The sequence below is a fragment of the Saccopteryx leptura genome, chromosome 1 (assembly GCF_036850995.1).
Source record: "Saccopteryx leptura isolate mSacLep1 chromosome 1, mSacLep1_pri_phased_curated, whole genome shotgun sequence".
Lineage (NCBI taxonomy): Eukaryota > Metazoa > Chordata > Mammalia > Chiroptera > Emballonuridae > Saccopteryx > Saccopteryx leptura.
The window spans coordinates 55,192,541-55,207,931 of NC_089503.1; the positions used below are offsets into that span (position 1 = coordinate 55,192,541).

Sequence of the window (15,391 nt, forward strand, 5' to 3'; positions counted from 1 at the left end):
CTCTGTGTCTGTTTTTCTGCCAATACCATCCTATTTTGTTTATTGTGGTTGGGCTATATTTTTTAAATATCATTTCACTACTTTTAGTTTTAAGCCTTGATGGCGCATATTTTTTTTGTAATGCAAGTGCCAGACTTTAGCTTTGATTTCTCAGATACCCACTTCAAAGAGGCCTCAACTTCAAAGACAGCTATCTCCAAAGAAACACATTGCCAGCTACAGGACTAGATAAAGAGCCATGGTGCCCCCTCTCATCTGATATTTCCTTTGTTTTAGAGATCATGGCTGACTTCCATAATAGACCATTTAGGCATCTTATTTTTTCTCTTGCTGTTTTTTAAATTACTGCTCTCAGGTTTTAAATCCACCAACAATAAGTAAGCCCTCAGAACACTAGGGCCCCAACTTTGAAATAGCACCACTGGGTATAGCTAAAGAATAACTTAGCTTAGTTGTACCTATAGAAATTCCATTCTTAGCTACTAACACCAATAGAAATTTCTTCCTTCTATTCATGCAATTACTCCCCTTCTCTTTGCCATTAATACCTCCTAATGGAAACACTATCTGACTTTCTGTCTGAATTATGCAGAACCCCAGGTCTGTACTTCCCTCTCTCTCTCTCTGTCTCTGTCTCTCCTTCTCTGACCTTTTCATGGGGTCCCATATGTGCCATGTAACTTCCAGGACTTGTAAATAATGTCTGTCTCTTTCAGAGTTCCCTGATAGCTATTGCTGAGGATGACAAGAATGTGATGGCAATGGGGGATGGGGGGGTGGGGGGGCGGGGGGCACAAAGAAAACCAGATACAAGGTGACAGAAGACAATTTGACTTTGGGGGAGGGGTATACAGCACAGTCAAATGTCAAAATAATCTGGAGATGTTTTCTCTCAACATATGTACCCTGATTTATCAATGTCACTGTATTAAATTTAATAAAAAAAAAAATAAAATAACAACGGGGCCCATCCAGCTACAATATTGGTAATTGACAATTTGAGACCAGCACAACTATGGGAAGTAGTGACTCTAATGGACCAAGAAAGACAGCAGGGACACCAGCAGCAGGCTGTTGCAGTATTGAAAGTATTGAGATGATCACATTTAGGACATATTTCAAAGAAAAAGCTCATAATGCCACTGATAAATTAGATGTGGAAAGAGCAGAATCAGGATGATTTCTGTGTTTTGGGCCTGGAGAGTCGGTTGAATGATAATCTTATTAGAAAAGGGAAGGAGACTAAAGGGAAAGGCAAATTTTAAAGACTTGTTCTGACATTAGCTGTCTTGGCTGTGTACTTAGCTGCGATAGGGATAACTATGGGTAAGGCAGGTTTGTGAAGAGCGAGTCAAGAGTTCACTCACTCTAGGAACTTGCAATTTTAAGGAGCAGTAATTCAGGTAGAAACCCAGATAGTGTTTCCATTAGGAGCTATTAATGGCAAAGGGAAGGGGAGTAATTGCATGAATAGAAGGAAGAAATTTCTATTGGTGTTAGTAGCCAAGAAAGGAATTTCTATAGGTGCAATTAAGCTAAGTTATTCTTTAGCTATACCCAGTGGTGCTAATTCTAAAGAAGTAGTTTCATTTTCAGTACTGTCTTTGGGGTGTCTGCTTTCCAAACAGTTGTTTGTAGCGCACTGTTTTTTGTCCCAATCCAAAGGTTATTGTGTCCAGTTCGAATATTCCAAAGGTTTGAGGAGTAAGATGTACCCAGCAATTTTTCTGGGGTAGCAGCTCTGATTCCATTTTATAATGGCAAAACCTTAGAACAGACTGATATATTCATCTTTTCAATAAAAATATATAATTACTACAGGGATTTAGAGACTTTACCTAGGGGCCCACCCACTGATCAAAACAGTGCCTGAGAGAGACCCTGTTTTCTGTCTTTATAACCAAAATATGCCCCCTCCCAAGTAACAAATCTTCTTTTCAAATATACCTTAAATCTATTTAAGTAATAAAGACCTGAATTCAAACTTTGTTAATTTCTTACAACTTCTCTTGTTTCAGATCTGATCCTGTGAGAGCTGAAATAATAGTTTATCTCTTTGGGAGTAACTGTTTACAAGTTTTTGGGGAACATGATTCTTTCTTATAACCAACTAGATGGGTTACTCAGCCTTGTGGTTCTCAGAGATGCTAGCTGCCTACAAGACCCTAATTAAGGCTGAATGGACTAATTATACATATCTCTACTCTCTTCATATAGAAATGGGAACCTGTCGTCTTGACTAGGCCATGATCATTAGATAGAAATTTAGTGAAAGATAGGTGACTAGAATCCGTACTTCGTAGCTGATTCCATAGTGGCCTTTGCTACTCATATATATTCATTGATCAAACTCAGTTGGTATGGTTTTCAACAGTACTTCTGCAAAACATGTCTTTAAAAAAGAACATTATTTTTTTTTTACTATTTAACTCAAATCACAAAGAGAGCCAACTTAAGGCAGATGGTAGAGACCTCTGCCCTTCCCCCATTCAGATCTCAACTGTGACCTCATCACTGACATCATGTCCCCTAAGGCTGGCCCCGGAGAAGGACAGCTGCCATCCCAATGGGAGCCTGGTGGCTGCAGGGGTACACTGGGAGGTGGTGTCTATAGGACTTGGGTGAGAGAACATCACTGGACACCTACCAGTACCTGCCACCAGGTGGGCTCAGTGCTACATCTACATTTCTACAGGTCCTCGGGTGGTCCTGCCTCTGCTCTCAAGGAAATATGGAACGGGTTAGGAAAGAAGCAGGGGACAGCCACCTGGTATCTGGTCGAGAGTCATCACATATCATCAGAGTGTCTGTCAAGACCCCTCAGGACTTCCAGGAATTTATGGTGGCAGAAAATAGCAGTGTCCGTCACTTTAAGAAATTGATTTCCAAACGCCTTCACTGTGATACTGACCGCCTGGTGCTCATCTTCACAGGAAAGATCCTCCGGGATCAAGACATTCTGAGCCAACGTGGTATCCTTGATGGAACTACAGTTCACTTGGTGGTAAGGATGCATCTGAAAGGAACTCTGTCCAGTTCCAGAACTCTGCCAGACCCTATAGACCACTGCCCCCATCATTCTGAACCCTCGACCTCAGAGAGTGCTGGGATCGTAGCCAGGCTGGGCTGGCTAGCCCGGAGTTCACCTGATCTGGCTGACTTCTTTGGCCAGCTGGCTCAACTCCTGATGGCTGCACCTGAGCCTGTGGTGCAGTTCTTGGAAGACCCTCTGGTTCAAGGCCTGGCAAGTGAGAAACCAGCCAATACTAGCCATGCTCCTGAGTCCTCAAGGCCAGTACAGAAACCTGAGCCAGATCTTAAGGCTCTGGAAACCTTGCAGAGCCCAGCCCAGCAACAAGCGCTCCTGCAGGCAGATAAGCCAGGGCTAGAGGCCTTGAAGGCAGTGCCAGGTGGTGATAATGCCATGCGTCCGGTCTGCTCTGATATCCAGCAGCTCCTGCTCTTCACTCTGGCCCCACTGGTTACTTCCAGAGGTCACAATCCGGGTTCAGAGGTTGGCAATGGGGAGGCCAATGTAAACAACAGTACTGACACCATCACTGCCATCCCCACCGCTTCTGCTCCTGTCAGGCCATTGGCACAAGAGGTCAGTGCAGGAGTAGTTGCCCAGGCCAGGGGCATGGCCTCAAATCAGGCCAATTCAGGGTGCAAGACTGGTATGCCACACTCATGCTCAGGCCAAGATCTTTCCTCCCAGGATGGCCAGCAGCCCACAGAGAAAGCCACTCTAACTAGTCAGCTAAGACCCTCACCCTCTGCCTTGCGTAGAGCCTTGCATGTCCTTCAGCAAAATCCAGCTCTGCTACAGCAGCTGGCTGCTGGCAGTCCTCTGCGACATCATATACCACTACTCCCCATCCTCACCAACCCACGGGCACTGCAGGCATTGATACAAATAGAAAAGGGCCTGAAGATACTGTCCAGGGAGGTACCTGGCCTGGGATCCTGTTTCTGGGGTGCAGGTAGACCACATGGGACTACAAGAGCCCCTGAAAGTAAGGGTGCAGGACAGGGTTACAGAACAGACCCTGTCCAACCAACCATGGCTGTTCTCCAGCTTCTCCATGCACTGGCCAATGCCTGCTCCCTGTCTACCCAATCTTCACCATCCTCACCCCTCCTCAATGAAAGCAGGTACCAGCAAGAAGTGGAACATCTGAAGGCCATGGGCTTTACTAATCGTGATGCTAACCTGCAGGCCCTGATGGCCACAGGCGGAGACATCCACGCTGCCATTGAGAGGTTGCTGGGGGAACCAGAGGCCTAGGTCCCTTCAGCTTACATCCGCAATGCACCAATCCATGGAGAGAGAGGTCGAGAAGGGGAAAGGGGAAGGGAGGGGAAGTAGCTTATTTTGGAAATTCCTCTTACTCAGAACATGTGCATACTGAAACATCCCCTCCCTCACTACCCAAGCCTACTCTACATTAAAAAGATTGCTTGGAACTCATGGGTGATGTCAATTTGGGGGGGTGGTTGGGCAAAGGGAATGTTGTTTGGGGAAGGAAATGATCATATTAAATGGTCTTGGGTCTGGGCTTCACCTTCTGATACCTTTCATAAGAGAGTATTTTGCAAATTTGAACATGAAGTAGGGAAATCATATATGGTTTTTTCAGTGTTTTTGTTCCTGTTCAGTTGGCAACCCAGTTCCTCACCAAGCCTTACCATTGTCGCCATGATCCCCTGCTAGGCCAACCTGAGTGACTCTAAAGGAATCCCGGCTTTTGCTTCCCAGGAACCCATGGTTTTCTTTTTTTTTTTTTTTTTTTTTTTTTTTTTTTTTTTAAATAAATTTTTATTAATGGTAATGGGATGACATTAATAAATCAGGGTACATATATTCAAAGAAAACATGTCTAGGTTATTTTGTCATTAAATTATGTTGCATACCCCTCGCCCAAAGTCAGATTGTCCTTCGCCGCCCTCTATCTAGTTCTCTGTGCCCCTCCCCCTCCCCCTAACTCTCCCCCTGTCCTCCCTCCCCCCACCCCTGGTAACCACCACACTCTTGTCCATGTCTCTTAGTCTCATTTTTATGTTCCACCAATGTATGGAATCATGTAGTTCTTGTTTTTTTCTGATTTACTTATTTCACTCCTTATAATGTTATCAAGATCCCACCATTTTGCTGTAAATGATCTGATGTCATCGTTTCTTATGGCTGAGTAGTATTCCATAGTGTATATGTGCCACATCTTCTTTATCCAGTCTTCTATTGAAGGGCTTTTTGGTTGTTTCCATGTCTTGGCCACTGTGAACAGTGCTGCAATGAACATGGGGCTACATGTGTCTTCACGTATCAATGTTTCTGAGTTTTGGGGGTATATACCCAGTAGAGGGATTGCTGGGTCATAAGGTAGTTCTATTTGCAGTTTTTTGAGGAACCATCATACTTTCCTCCATAATGGTTGTACTACCTTACAGTCCCACCAACAGTGAATGAGGGTTCCTTTTTCTCCACAGCCTCTCCAACATTTGCTATTACCCGTCTTGTTGATCATAGCTAATCTAACAGGTGTGAGGTGGTATCTCATTGTAGTTTTGATTTGCATTTCCCTAATAACTAATGAAGCTGAGCATTTTTTCATATATCTGTTGGCCATTTGTATCTCTTCCTGGGAGAAGTGTCTATTCATGTCTTCTTCCCATTTTTTTATTGGATTGTTTGTTTGTTTGTTGTTGAGTTTTATGAGTTCTTTGTAAATTTTGGAAATTAGGCCCTTATCTGAGCTGTTGTTTGAAAATATCATTTCCCATTTAGTTGGCTGTCTGTTTATTTTTATATCAGTTTCTCTTGCTGAGCAAAAACTTTTTATTCTGATGTAGTCCCATTCATTTACCTTTGCCTTCACTTCTCTTGCCATTGGAGTCAAGTTCATAAAATGTTCTTTAAAACCTAGGTCCATGAGTTTAGTACCTATGTCTTCTTCTATGTACTTTATTGTTTCAGGTCTTATATTTAGGTCTTTGATCCATTTTGAATTAATTTTAGTACACGGGGACAGGCTGTAGTCGAGTTTCATTCTTTTGCATGTGGCTTTCCAGTTTTCCCAACACCATTTGTTGAAGAGGCTTTCTTTTCTCCATTGTGTGTTGTTGGCCCCTTTATCAAAGATTATTTGACCATATATATGTGGTTTTATTTCTGGGCTTTCTATTCTGTTCCATTGGTCTGAGTGTCTATTTTTCTGCCAATACCATGCTGTTTTGATTATTGTGGCCCTATAATATAGTTTAAAGTCAGGTATTGTAATGCCCCCAGCTTCATTCTTTTTCTTTAGGATTGTTTTGGCTATTCGGGGTTTTTTATAGTTCCATATAAATCTGATGATTTTTTGTTCCATTTCTTTAAAAAATCTCACAGGAATTTTGATGGGAATTGCATTAAATTTGTATATTGCTTTGGGTAATATGGCCATTTTGATTATATTTATTCTTCCTATCCAAGAACAAGGAATATTTTTCCATCTCATTGTATCTTTTTCGATTTCCCTTAACAATGCTTTGTAATTTTCATTATATAGGTCCTTTACATTCTTTGTTATGTTTATTCCTAGGTATTTTATTTTTTTTGTTGCAATCGTGAAGGGGATTATTTTTTTGAGTTCGTTTTCTAATATTTCATTGTTGGCATAGAGAAAGGCTATGGACTTCTGTATGTTAATTTTGTATCCTGCGACCTTACTGTATTGGTTTTCTTTATGTCTGGAAGCCTCCCACTCTTTGACCATATCTCTCTGTCATTATGGCCAGTCTCGGTATTGCAAAGAAAGGAGGTTTAACTTCCCTCTCAGCCAGGGCTCTTCCTCTGATATCTCCCTGTTCCAGGATCCTTTCTTATGTGGTCCACCTCCATGACCTCTGAAGTTCCATCCTCCCTTCCTCTGCACACTTCCTGCCTTTATGCTGCAAAATGCTTGCATTTGTTGCCTTATTGGTTACTAAACTTTATCTCTCCCTTTATCCCTGAATTTCGTCTGCCCTTCCAGTGATCATGTTTTACCACTTTCTGTAGTCTCTATCTTATCCTCAGTATGGTGCAGAAACTTTCTCAAGACTCTTTCTCATTTTTTTATTTTCCCAAAAATTTCTGGGGAATTTAATGTACCGACTTCTCTTTCTTTAAGCTCCTTTATTTAATCTATTCTCTTAACTATTGTCTTAGAGAGTCGTGCATCCTGAGAGTATGTTACACTGATCAGAGGTGGATTTTATGGTGGGAGCGCTGAGTGTGCGTCCTAGGCCCTGACTTCTAAAGGGCCCTGGAAAAACCCAACTTTACACTTTTTTCTAATGACACCAAGTTTGGTTTCATATGTGTAATTTTAATTATGTACAAATTATGTAAAAATATGGTTAAAATGCATTCTTATTTTTCTTCTCTCTCTTTTTGTAAGGGGCCCAAAAATTTCTTCTGTGCCCGAGGCCTCAACCAACCTTAATCTCTCTCTGACACGGGTTATTTCTTCATTCATCCTTCAATGAGTTTGGCCATTTTCTTAGTACTTGCTCTTACTTCTACTAACATGGTTATTAATTAACATGGTTCCTAAAGCTAATCTATTTGTACTTTCCACAGCACACTAGCCTTTCCCTTGGATGTCCCAGAGGAACCTCTGGCTCAGCACTTCCAAATATAACTCAGCTTATTTCCCCTGGCTCCTATCCCTACTCTGAATTCCGTGGTCCCAATGTCTTAGTGAAAGTCATCAATACTTTCTCAGTTCACCCATTATTTTCTTTTTTTTTTATTTTTCTGAAGCTGGAAACGGGGAGAGACAGTCAGACAGACTCCCGCATGCGCCCGACCGCGATCCACCCGGCACGCCCACCAGGGGCGATGCTCTACCCACCAGGGGGTGATGCTCTGCCCCTCCGGGGGGGTCGCTCTGCCGCGACCAGAGCCACTTTCGCGCCTGGGGCACAGGCCAAGGAGCCATCCCCAGCACCCGGGCCATCTTTGCTCCAATGGAGCCTTGGCTGCGGGAGGGGAAGAGAGAGACAGAGAGGAAGGAGGGGGTGGGGGGTGGAGAAGCAAATGGGCGCTTCTCCTGTGTGCCCTGGCCGGGAATCGAACCCGGGTCCCCCGCACGCCAGGCCGATGCTGTACCGCTGAGCCAGCCGGCCAGGGCGACCCATTATTTTCTGCACATCTCTGCTCTATCACTGAGGTGACTCATGTATAGGCAGACAAAGTGTGCCTTATTTAGTTTGTAATTTTCCCAAAGTCTCACAGTTTGTGATTAACAGAGATGAAGAAACCCAAGCTCTTTGATTCTAGAGTTTGTAATAAGCACAAATAAAATCAAAATTCCATAATGAGGCAGTCAAGTAGGAGGTTAAGGGAGGTGGTAGGGAGAGTTTCCTTAGGACTTAGAAAAAGAATTTTTAAAAAAAATTGTACATACACAAGAAAGTGAATGTATGTGTGTGTGAGTATGTGCATGTGTGAGTGTGTGCATGTGTGTGTGTATGTGTGTGTGTTGTAAGAGACACATAAAGACTGACTTGGGAGTGTTGGGGTGAATGTAAGATCTGGGAATGGGCTATGACATTGGGGAGAACTCAGAAGGTTGGCTGCTCAGGACCTCATCAGGACTGAATTACTCAAAGTCCATGTTCAAAGGATCTTCCTCAGCACAGTAGTAAGTAAAAAAATAAATTATAAAATACTATGCATCATAAAAAAAAAGATCTTCTTCAGCACAAACTGAAAGAGCTAGACTCAGGGCAAAAAGAAAAGGAATATCCAATGTGGCAGGATTCCATGGTTAGGCTTATTGTAAACTGTTCTCTGCATTTGGTCATTGCACTGATTCCTTCTCAATGTGCGATTTACAAGGTGGTCTAGTAAGGTTGCTTAAGGCTCTAGCAGGGGCAGGCTGAAAGAGCAGGCTGAATAATTTGAAAATACTTGATGATTAGTGACTTTTGTCTTTCCTCAATAGTCAAATTCTTTTTACGTGTGTATTTTATATAATGGAATACTACTCAGCCGTAAAAATGAAGACAATCTTACCCTTAAGACAGCATGGTTGAACCTGGACAGCATGAATAATACTGAATTCTGGGTTGTAGTGATCAGGGAAGTATCATTTGGGGAAAATACTGCTTTCTCCTGTTAACCACTAATCTTATTTCAGCCTTGATTAAAACTGATTGAAGATTATTAACACATACCCACACATACACACACAGAAATTTTCAGGGGAGATGAATATGTTTAATACACAGACTATGGAGTTATGTATATGTCCAAACAAATCAAATCGTATACACTAAACATGGACAGTGTTTGTACATCAAGTTTACCTCAATAAACCTATCAAAGACCTGATTGAGATTTATCCACCACTGTTTCAGTAAATTTATAAAACTTGTAAGGGCTGCACATTCTTTTGATCTTTGTCCAGCTTTGTGGCCCCCAGGGACCCGATCTCACCCAACGTCTTCCAGCTCTCTCAGCAGTCCTCTTGGTGGCTGTTCCTGCACAGCTGTCCTGTCCCTCCTTCTCTTCCTGTTCCTGTTCTACCCTTTGCATTTCTCTTATTTTTAAAAAAATTTTATTTAGAAAATTAACTTTAACAGGGTGATGTTAATCAAAGTACATAGGTTTCAGGTAAATATTTTCACATCATTTGAACTGCTGATTATGTTGTATACACATCACCCTAAGTCAAATCATTTCTCATCACCTTATATATGTCCCTCTTTACACACTTTGGATCCTATATTTAGGTCTTTGGTCTATTTTGAATTAATTTTTGTGCAGGGGAAAAAACTGTAGTCAAGTTTCATTCTTTTGCATGTGGCTTTTCAATTTCCCCAGCACCATTTATTGAAGGGGCTTTCTTGTCTCCATTGTGTGTTTTCGATTTTTTTGTCGAAGATGATTTGTCCGTATAAATGTGGTTTTATTTCTGGGCTCTTGACTCTGTTTTATTGGTCTGTAAGTTTGTTTTTCTGCCAATATCATAGTGTTTTGATTATCGTGGCTCTATAGTATAATTTGAAGTCAGGCAGTGTGATATTTCTGGCTTCATTGTTTTTCCTCAGAATTTCTTTGGCTATTTGAGTTTTTTTATGGTTCTATACAAACCTTGTGACTTTTTGTTCTATGTCTAAAAAAAATGACATTGGCATTTTGATAAGGATTGCATTAAATTTATATATTGCTAAGCTGATTAACATTGCTCTTTCTCTTCTGAGCTCCACTGAGACCACAGACACGACTGGCCCTGGCTCTTGGTAGCTCCCTGAGTGTGAACTGGCTTCTACAGTTAGACTTGGACTATTTCATTGCCAAAACTATCACTTTCATTTTGCCTCACCCAGGGACTTTGTGATACTCTTTCTTAAATTGCAATCCTGAGTGAAAAACTCTCCCTTACCTCTGTGGATATGTTTTTAGCTGATCAGCCCAGTGTAATATAAAATAAGCAATGTACAACTGTTGAATGTTTACTGTGTACCAGACATTATGCTTGACATGCATTGTTATCACTCATCATAATAGCTCAATAAAAACATCATTCATTTATTCATTAATACATCAGAAAATATGATATATACCAGTATGGTCTGTTGAATTTTTCCATAATATTTATTGAGTATATTAGCATTACATAAGAAAGACATAATATGTTTACTGTAATAAAGTTTAGAATGATAATAAATACATCAATCAAGAAGTAAATATATAAACAACATAAATGATTTTAGATCATGCAAATATAATAAACATAGATACTTTTATAGATTTAAAGATTTTACATTAAATACTATCAACTACCACCAATTTTTATTGAGTGCTTGACTTATGTCAGCTCCAATGATCCACAATGATACTAAGGTTGGGGTTGATTAAGGGTGTGCCCTAATTTATGCAGCTGTTAGTAAAAGAGAAAGTCAAAATTTAAGTTCAAGTCTATTTGGATCCACACAACACATAACTATTCATCATAAAACTCTGGATTATATATGAGATATTGTCCATACAAATACATAACCTTAGGGTTATTTTTGGGCCACTGGAAGCAGTTTCTGTGGACTTATTTGTGTATTTTGGAACTGAGGTTAGGAAAGCAATAAAGAATTATTTTAAACAGCACATGGCCTCTGAGCTATCTTTCCTGAATCTTTAATAAAAAATTACCTTATGGCTAAAAAGAGAGATATTTCAAAATGGAAGACCAGAGAGGTAGAAAAAATAAAGTTTTAAAGAGCACTATTTATATCACAAGCATTGTCTAAATATTTTAGAATGTGTTATATCTTCATCATACTAATCCTGTGAAGTGGTATAATATAAAACAGCCTAAAATAAGTTATCACTTGGCTAATAATATTTAAAGACATTACATAACGTTCTCATCTTATATTTACTTTTTCCAGCATGTTAAATGTTAAGCACATTTTTTAATGTATTTATTCCTCACTACAACATTAAGAGTTATATATTGTCATTATCCTTCATTTAAGTTTGTCAAACTGAGGCATAGAAAGATTTAACAAAATGCTCAAGGCCACAAAACTAGGGAGTGAAGGAACCAGGATTTAAATCTAGACACTTTGATTTGAGATACTCTGTGCTTAATCACTCAAACTATTGAATCTCAATTCAATTTACTTCAAATATTCTTTTTCTTTTCTACTTGAACTGACAGTAGACAATTTTCACCATGACACTGAGACTCCTTTCAGAACAGTAACTGACTCACTTTTTTGTAAATCATAGATATTTTTGAGACAAAATTAAAAATATTTTTACCTTTCTGGGCTATTCAGAGCTGCTCAAAGAGCCTCAGGATAAAAAGACATTTCAATGTAATTACTGATATCTCTAACTCTTCTGGCCTTTTCAGAGTTTGCACCCATATAAACACAGTCCTCTGATATCATAGATTTCTGCCAATGTACATGCATTGAGACAGCTACCATACAAATTTACTCTTCTCATTTCCAACCTTTTCTCAGAGTTCATATTGAAATTTTCAAATGAAACAGTCTTATAAGTCGACTCCGAATATCCTTAGTCCTAGCCCCATAGATGAGTGGGTTGAGCACAGGAGGCACCAGCACATAGAGATTAGCCAGAAAGATGTGCACATGCTTGGGGACTTGGTGTTGGCCAAAATGGTGCGTGAGGAAGGAGAAGAAGGCAGGAATGTAGAAGACCAGGATGACACCAAGGTGGGAGCCACAAGTGCTCAGTGCCTTGTGCTGGGCATCGTGGGATGGAAGACGAAAGACAGCACGGAGAATAAAACCATAGGAGATAGTAATGAGAATAGAGTCCAGGCCCATGGCCAGCAGGGCCACAGTCAGCCCATAGACAACATTGACAGTGATGTTTACACAGGCCAGTCGAGCAATGCCCATGTGCTCACAGTATGTGTGTGCCATGACATGGTGCTGACAGTAGGACAATCTCCTCAATAAAAAGATGAAAGGGGAGACAATGGCCACACTGCGGAATATCCCAGCAAGGCCAATCTTGCCTATGACTGTATGGTTGAGGATGATTGTGTATCTGAGTGGGTTGCAGATAGCCACATATCGATCAAAGGCCATGGCAAGAAGAATTGAGGACTCCAGAGCATAGATAGAATGGACACAAAACATCTGGGCAAGGCAGCCACCAAAGGAAATCTCTCCAGCATGAAACCACAAGATGGCCAGCATTTTGGGGACAGTGGTAGAGCTGAGAGCCAAGTCAGTGAGTGAGAGAAGGCAAAGGAACATGTACATGGGTGCATGAAATACGTTGTCCATGACAATGACAAAGATGAGGGTAGCATTCCCAGCCAGTGCTACCAGATACATGGCACAAAAGGGGATGGCAATCCAGGTGTGTGCCCACTCCAGTCCTGGGATCCCCGTCAGGAAGAGAGTCGATGGGAGCCTGTCATCACTAATGTTGGAAGTTGACATTCTGTCTGGCAAATAAAAGACTCTATCCAAAGAAAGATAGTACACCTGTCCTGTAACATTAAGTATTTGGTTTATTCACATAAAATGATGATCTATCAACAATCTATTTTAGACTAAGAGAAAATTTATCATTAATGTGTACAAGACTCTTAGAAGATACTAAAATACATAATCCATTTTTGTTATTTGCCCTTCTCTATATTCAAAGTTCATGTTTTAAATTCTATGTTCAAAACGCCAAGCTAAGAATTTAAGAATTTTTTCTTGTAGATGAGACCAATACTTACAGATTCATCTCCCATTACATCTTGCACATCATTCATTCTCTTTTGTTCACATCTAGAAAATTTTCTGGCCTCTTAGTTTATGCTAAAGGGGCCTTTTGCCCAGGAAGCCCCATTACTTTAGTATTTTTTAACCTCTCTAGTTTTTACATATAAGTAAAACAATATGTTTTTGCTTCTCAGAAGCATCACTTCTCTACTCTAGTCTTTAGTCATCTTTTATATTATTTATTCATCCATTACTTTTTAAAAGTCTATTGAACTAAGAACTATATCTTTGCATAATTGCAACTTTTGCACAACACAGCTATCTCTGAACCTAGAAATTTTTCTCAGTATTCACTGAAAGATTCAATTCTGATAACTCTTAATGGCATAATATTGGTGTCTTGCCTTCATGTCGTAATGTTTTACTGACTTACTCAGTGTCTGTACCATATCTGCCCAGATATATACCAAATGTCTTAATTTTCTATGTCACGTAAAGTGTCTACAAAGAGGCTAGGCTACCTGAATATACTCAAATGCCTCATGATTAAATAACTACAGTGTTTATGCCTGCTTGAGGGTAACATGTAAGAAAGCAAGATGTGCATCAGTTATGCTAGCTAAGGAAACAGCACTGCTAATTATGGTAGAGCCAGTTCAGTACACTGTATACCCACCAGTGCAATGGTGGAGTTAATGACCTGATCAGAATGTCAATTGATAATAGAGGTAAATTGAGGGAGGGAGTGAAATGTCTTAAAGTTCACCAACAGTACACATCCTGGAAGAGTGAATTATTTTTTGTTGTAGAGAGCTAATATGATGTACGGCCTTTCTCAGTAATATTATAAAACCTTTTATGAGAGGCTTAGAATCTGAATTTTAGTCCTTATTCTATCACAAGAGTGTTATATGACGTGGGACAATTCCTTTTCCTCTTTGGGAAGTCTCAATTTATAAAACGCAACAAATTGGTAGGTTCAAAATAGTCACAGAGATGCAAATTATAGTATAGAGAATATAGTAATAAGCCAGTCATAACTTTTTATTAGGACAGATGGTTATTGGAAATATCAGAGACTACTCCATAAAGTTCTTGGTTGTCTAACAACTATGTTGTACATCCGAAATGCATATAAAATAATAGAGAATTTAAACTGTAATTTAAGAATAAAAAAAACAATGGAATTCTAGTTTCATTTTTCCTACTTATTCACTACTTAGCATTGAATAATTGTCATAATCATTTTGAGACTCAATTTCTCATTTCTAAATTGGGAATGAAAACAGCTGGCTTATTTATTTCATACTGTTTTTGAGGTTGAGAAAGAATAAAGTGGCTTGATCAAGCACTGACACAGTGAATAGAGTATTGATCTGGGATGCAGATGACTCGGGTCAAAATTTGAGGTAGCCAGCTTGAGTGCAACCTCATTTGGCTTGAGTGCAGGATCTCTGGCTTGAGCATGGGATCATAGACATGATCCCATGGTCTCTGGATTGTGTCCAAAAGTTGCTGGCTTGAAGCCCAAGGATGCTGTTTTGAGCATGAAGACACTAGCATTAGTGTAGCCCCTCGGTCAAGGCACATATGAGAAAGCAATCAATGAGCAACTAAAGTGACACAGTGAAGAATTGATGCTTCTCATCTCTCTCCCTTTCTTTCTGTCTGTCCATATCTGTCTCTCTCTTTCTTGCCTAACAAAAAGATTAAAGTATATGAAACTAAAAAGTTTGGACACAAAAACAATGCCCTCCCCAATTTTACAAGCTCTTTACCTTATACCTGCACATGGGAGTGATAAAGAATATAATAATCATACTCAGATCTGTGTTGCCAAGAGGAAGTCCAAGTTCAGAGAAGTGATCTGATATCACCCAAACCACAAAGCCTGTTACTGTCAGAACTACAATTAAATCTCAAGTCTCCTGATTTAACATTTGGTGTTTTCATCTCAACTGTTTATATATATGGCCAACATTTGAATTACTATTTTTTTTCGTAAAGGCATTGTAATATCAGTTATCTAATGCTGTACTCACTTTACTCACCTGGATTCCAAAGAGACAGATACAGTGGAAAGCCCCTCTGATTTGCCTGGAGACTTTCAAGAGTGGCCCCAGCCACTAAAGGAAAGAAGCTTGGGTGGTGGAGAGTGGAG

The 15,391-nt window shown here is 40.1% G+C and overlaps 2 protein-coding genes across 2 annotated transcripts; one reads left to right on the forward strand and one right to left on the reverse strand.

Moving 5' to 3' along the window:
* The first annotated feature begins 2,731 nt into the window (after positions 1–2,731).
* LOC136388020 (ubiquilin-1-like) lies at positions 2,732–4,288 on the forward strand. Its single transcript, XM_066360079.1, has one exon. It carries the CDS (start codon positions 2,732–2,734, stop codon positions 4,286–4,288), a length of 1,557 nt encoding a protein of 518 aa, XP_066216176.1.
* Positions 4,289–11,585: 7,297 nt separating this feature from the next.
* OR52D1 (olfactory receptor family 52 subfamily D member 1) lies at positions 11,586–15,391 on the reverse strand. Its single transcript, XM_066360622.1, has 2 exons — positions 15,282–15,391; positions 11,586–13,007 (listed from the first exon to the last, which is right to left on the reverse strand). The coding sequence occupies exon 2, from the start codon at positions 12,955–12,957 to the stop codon at positions 12,004–12,006; it is 954 nt and encodes a 317-aa protein (XP_066216719.1). The 5' UTR covers positions 12,958–13,007; positions 15,282–15,391; the 3' UTR covers positions 11,586–12,003.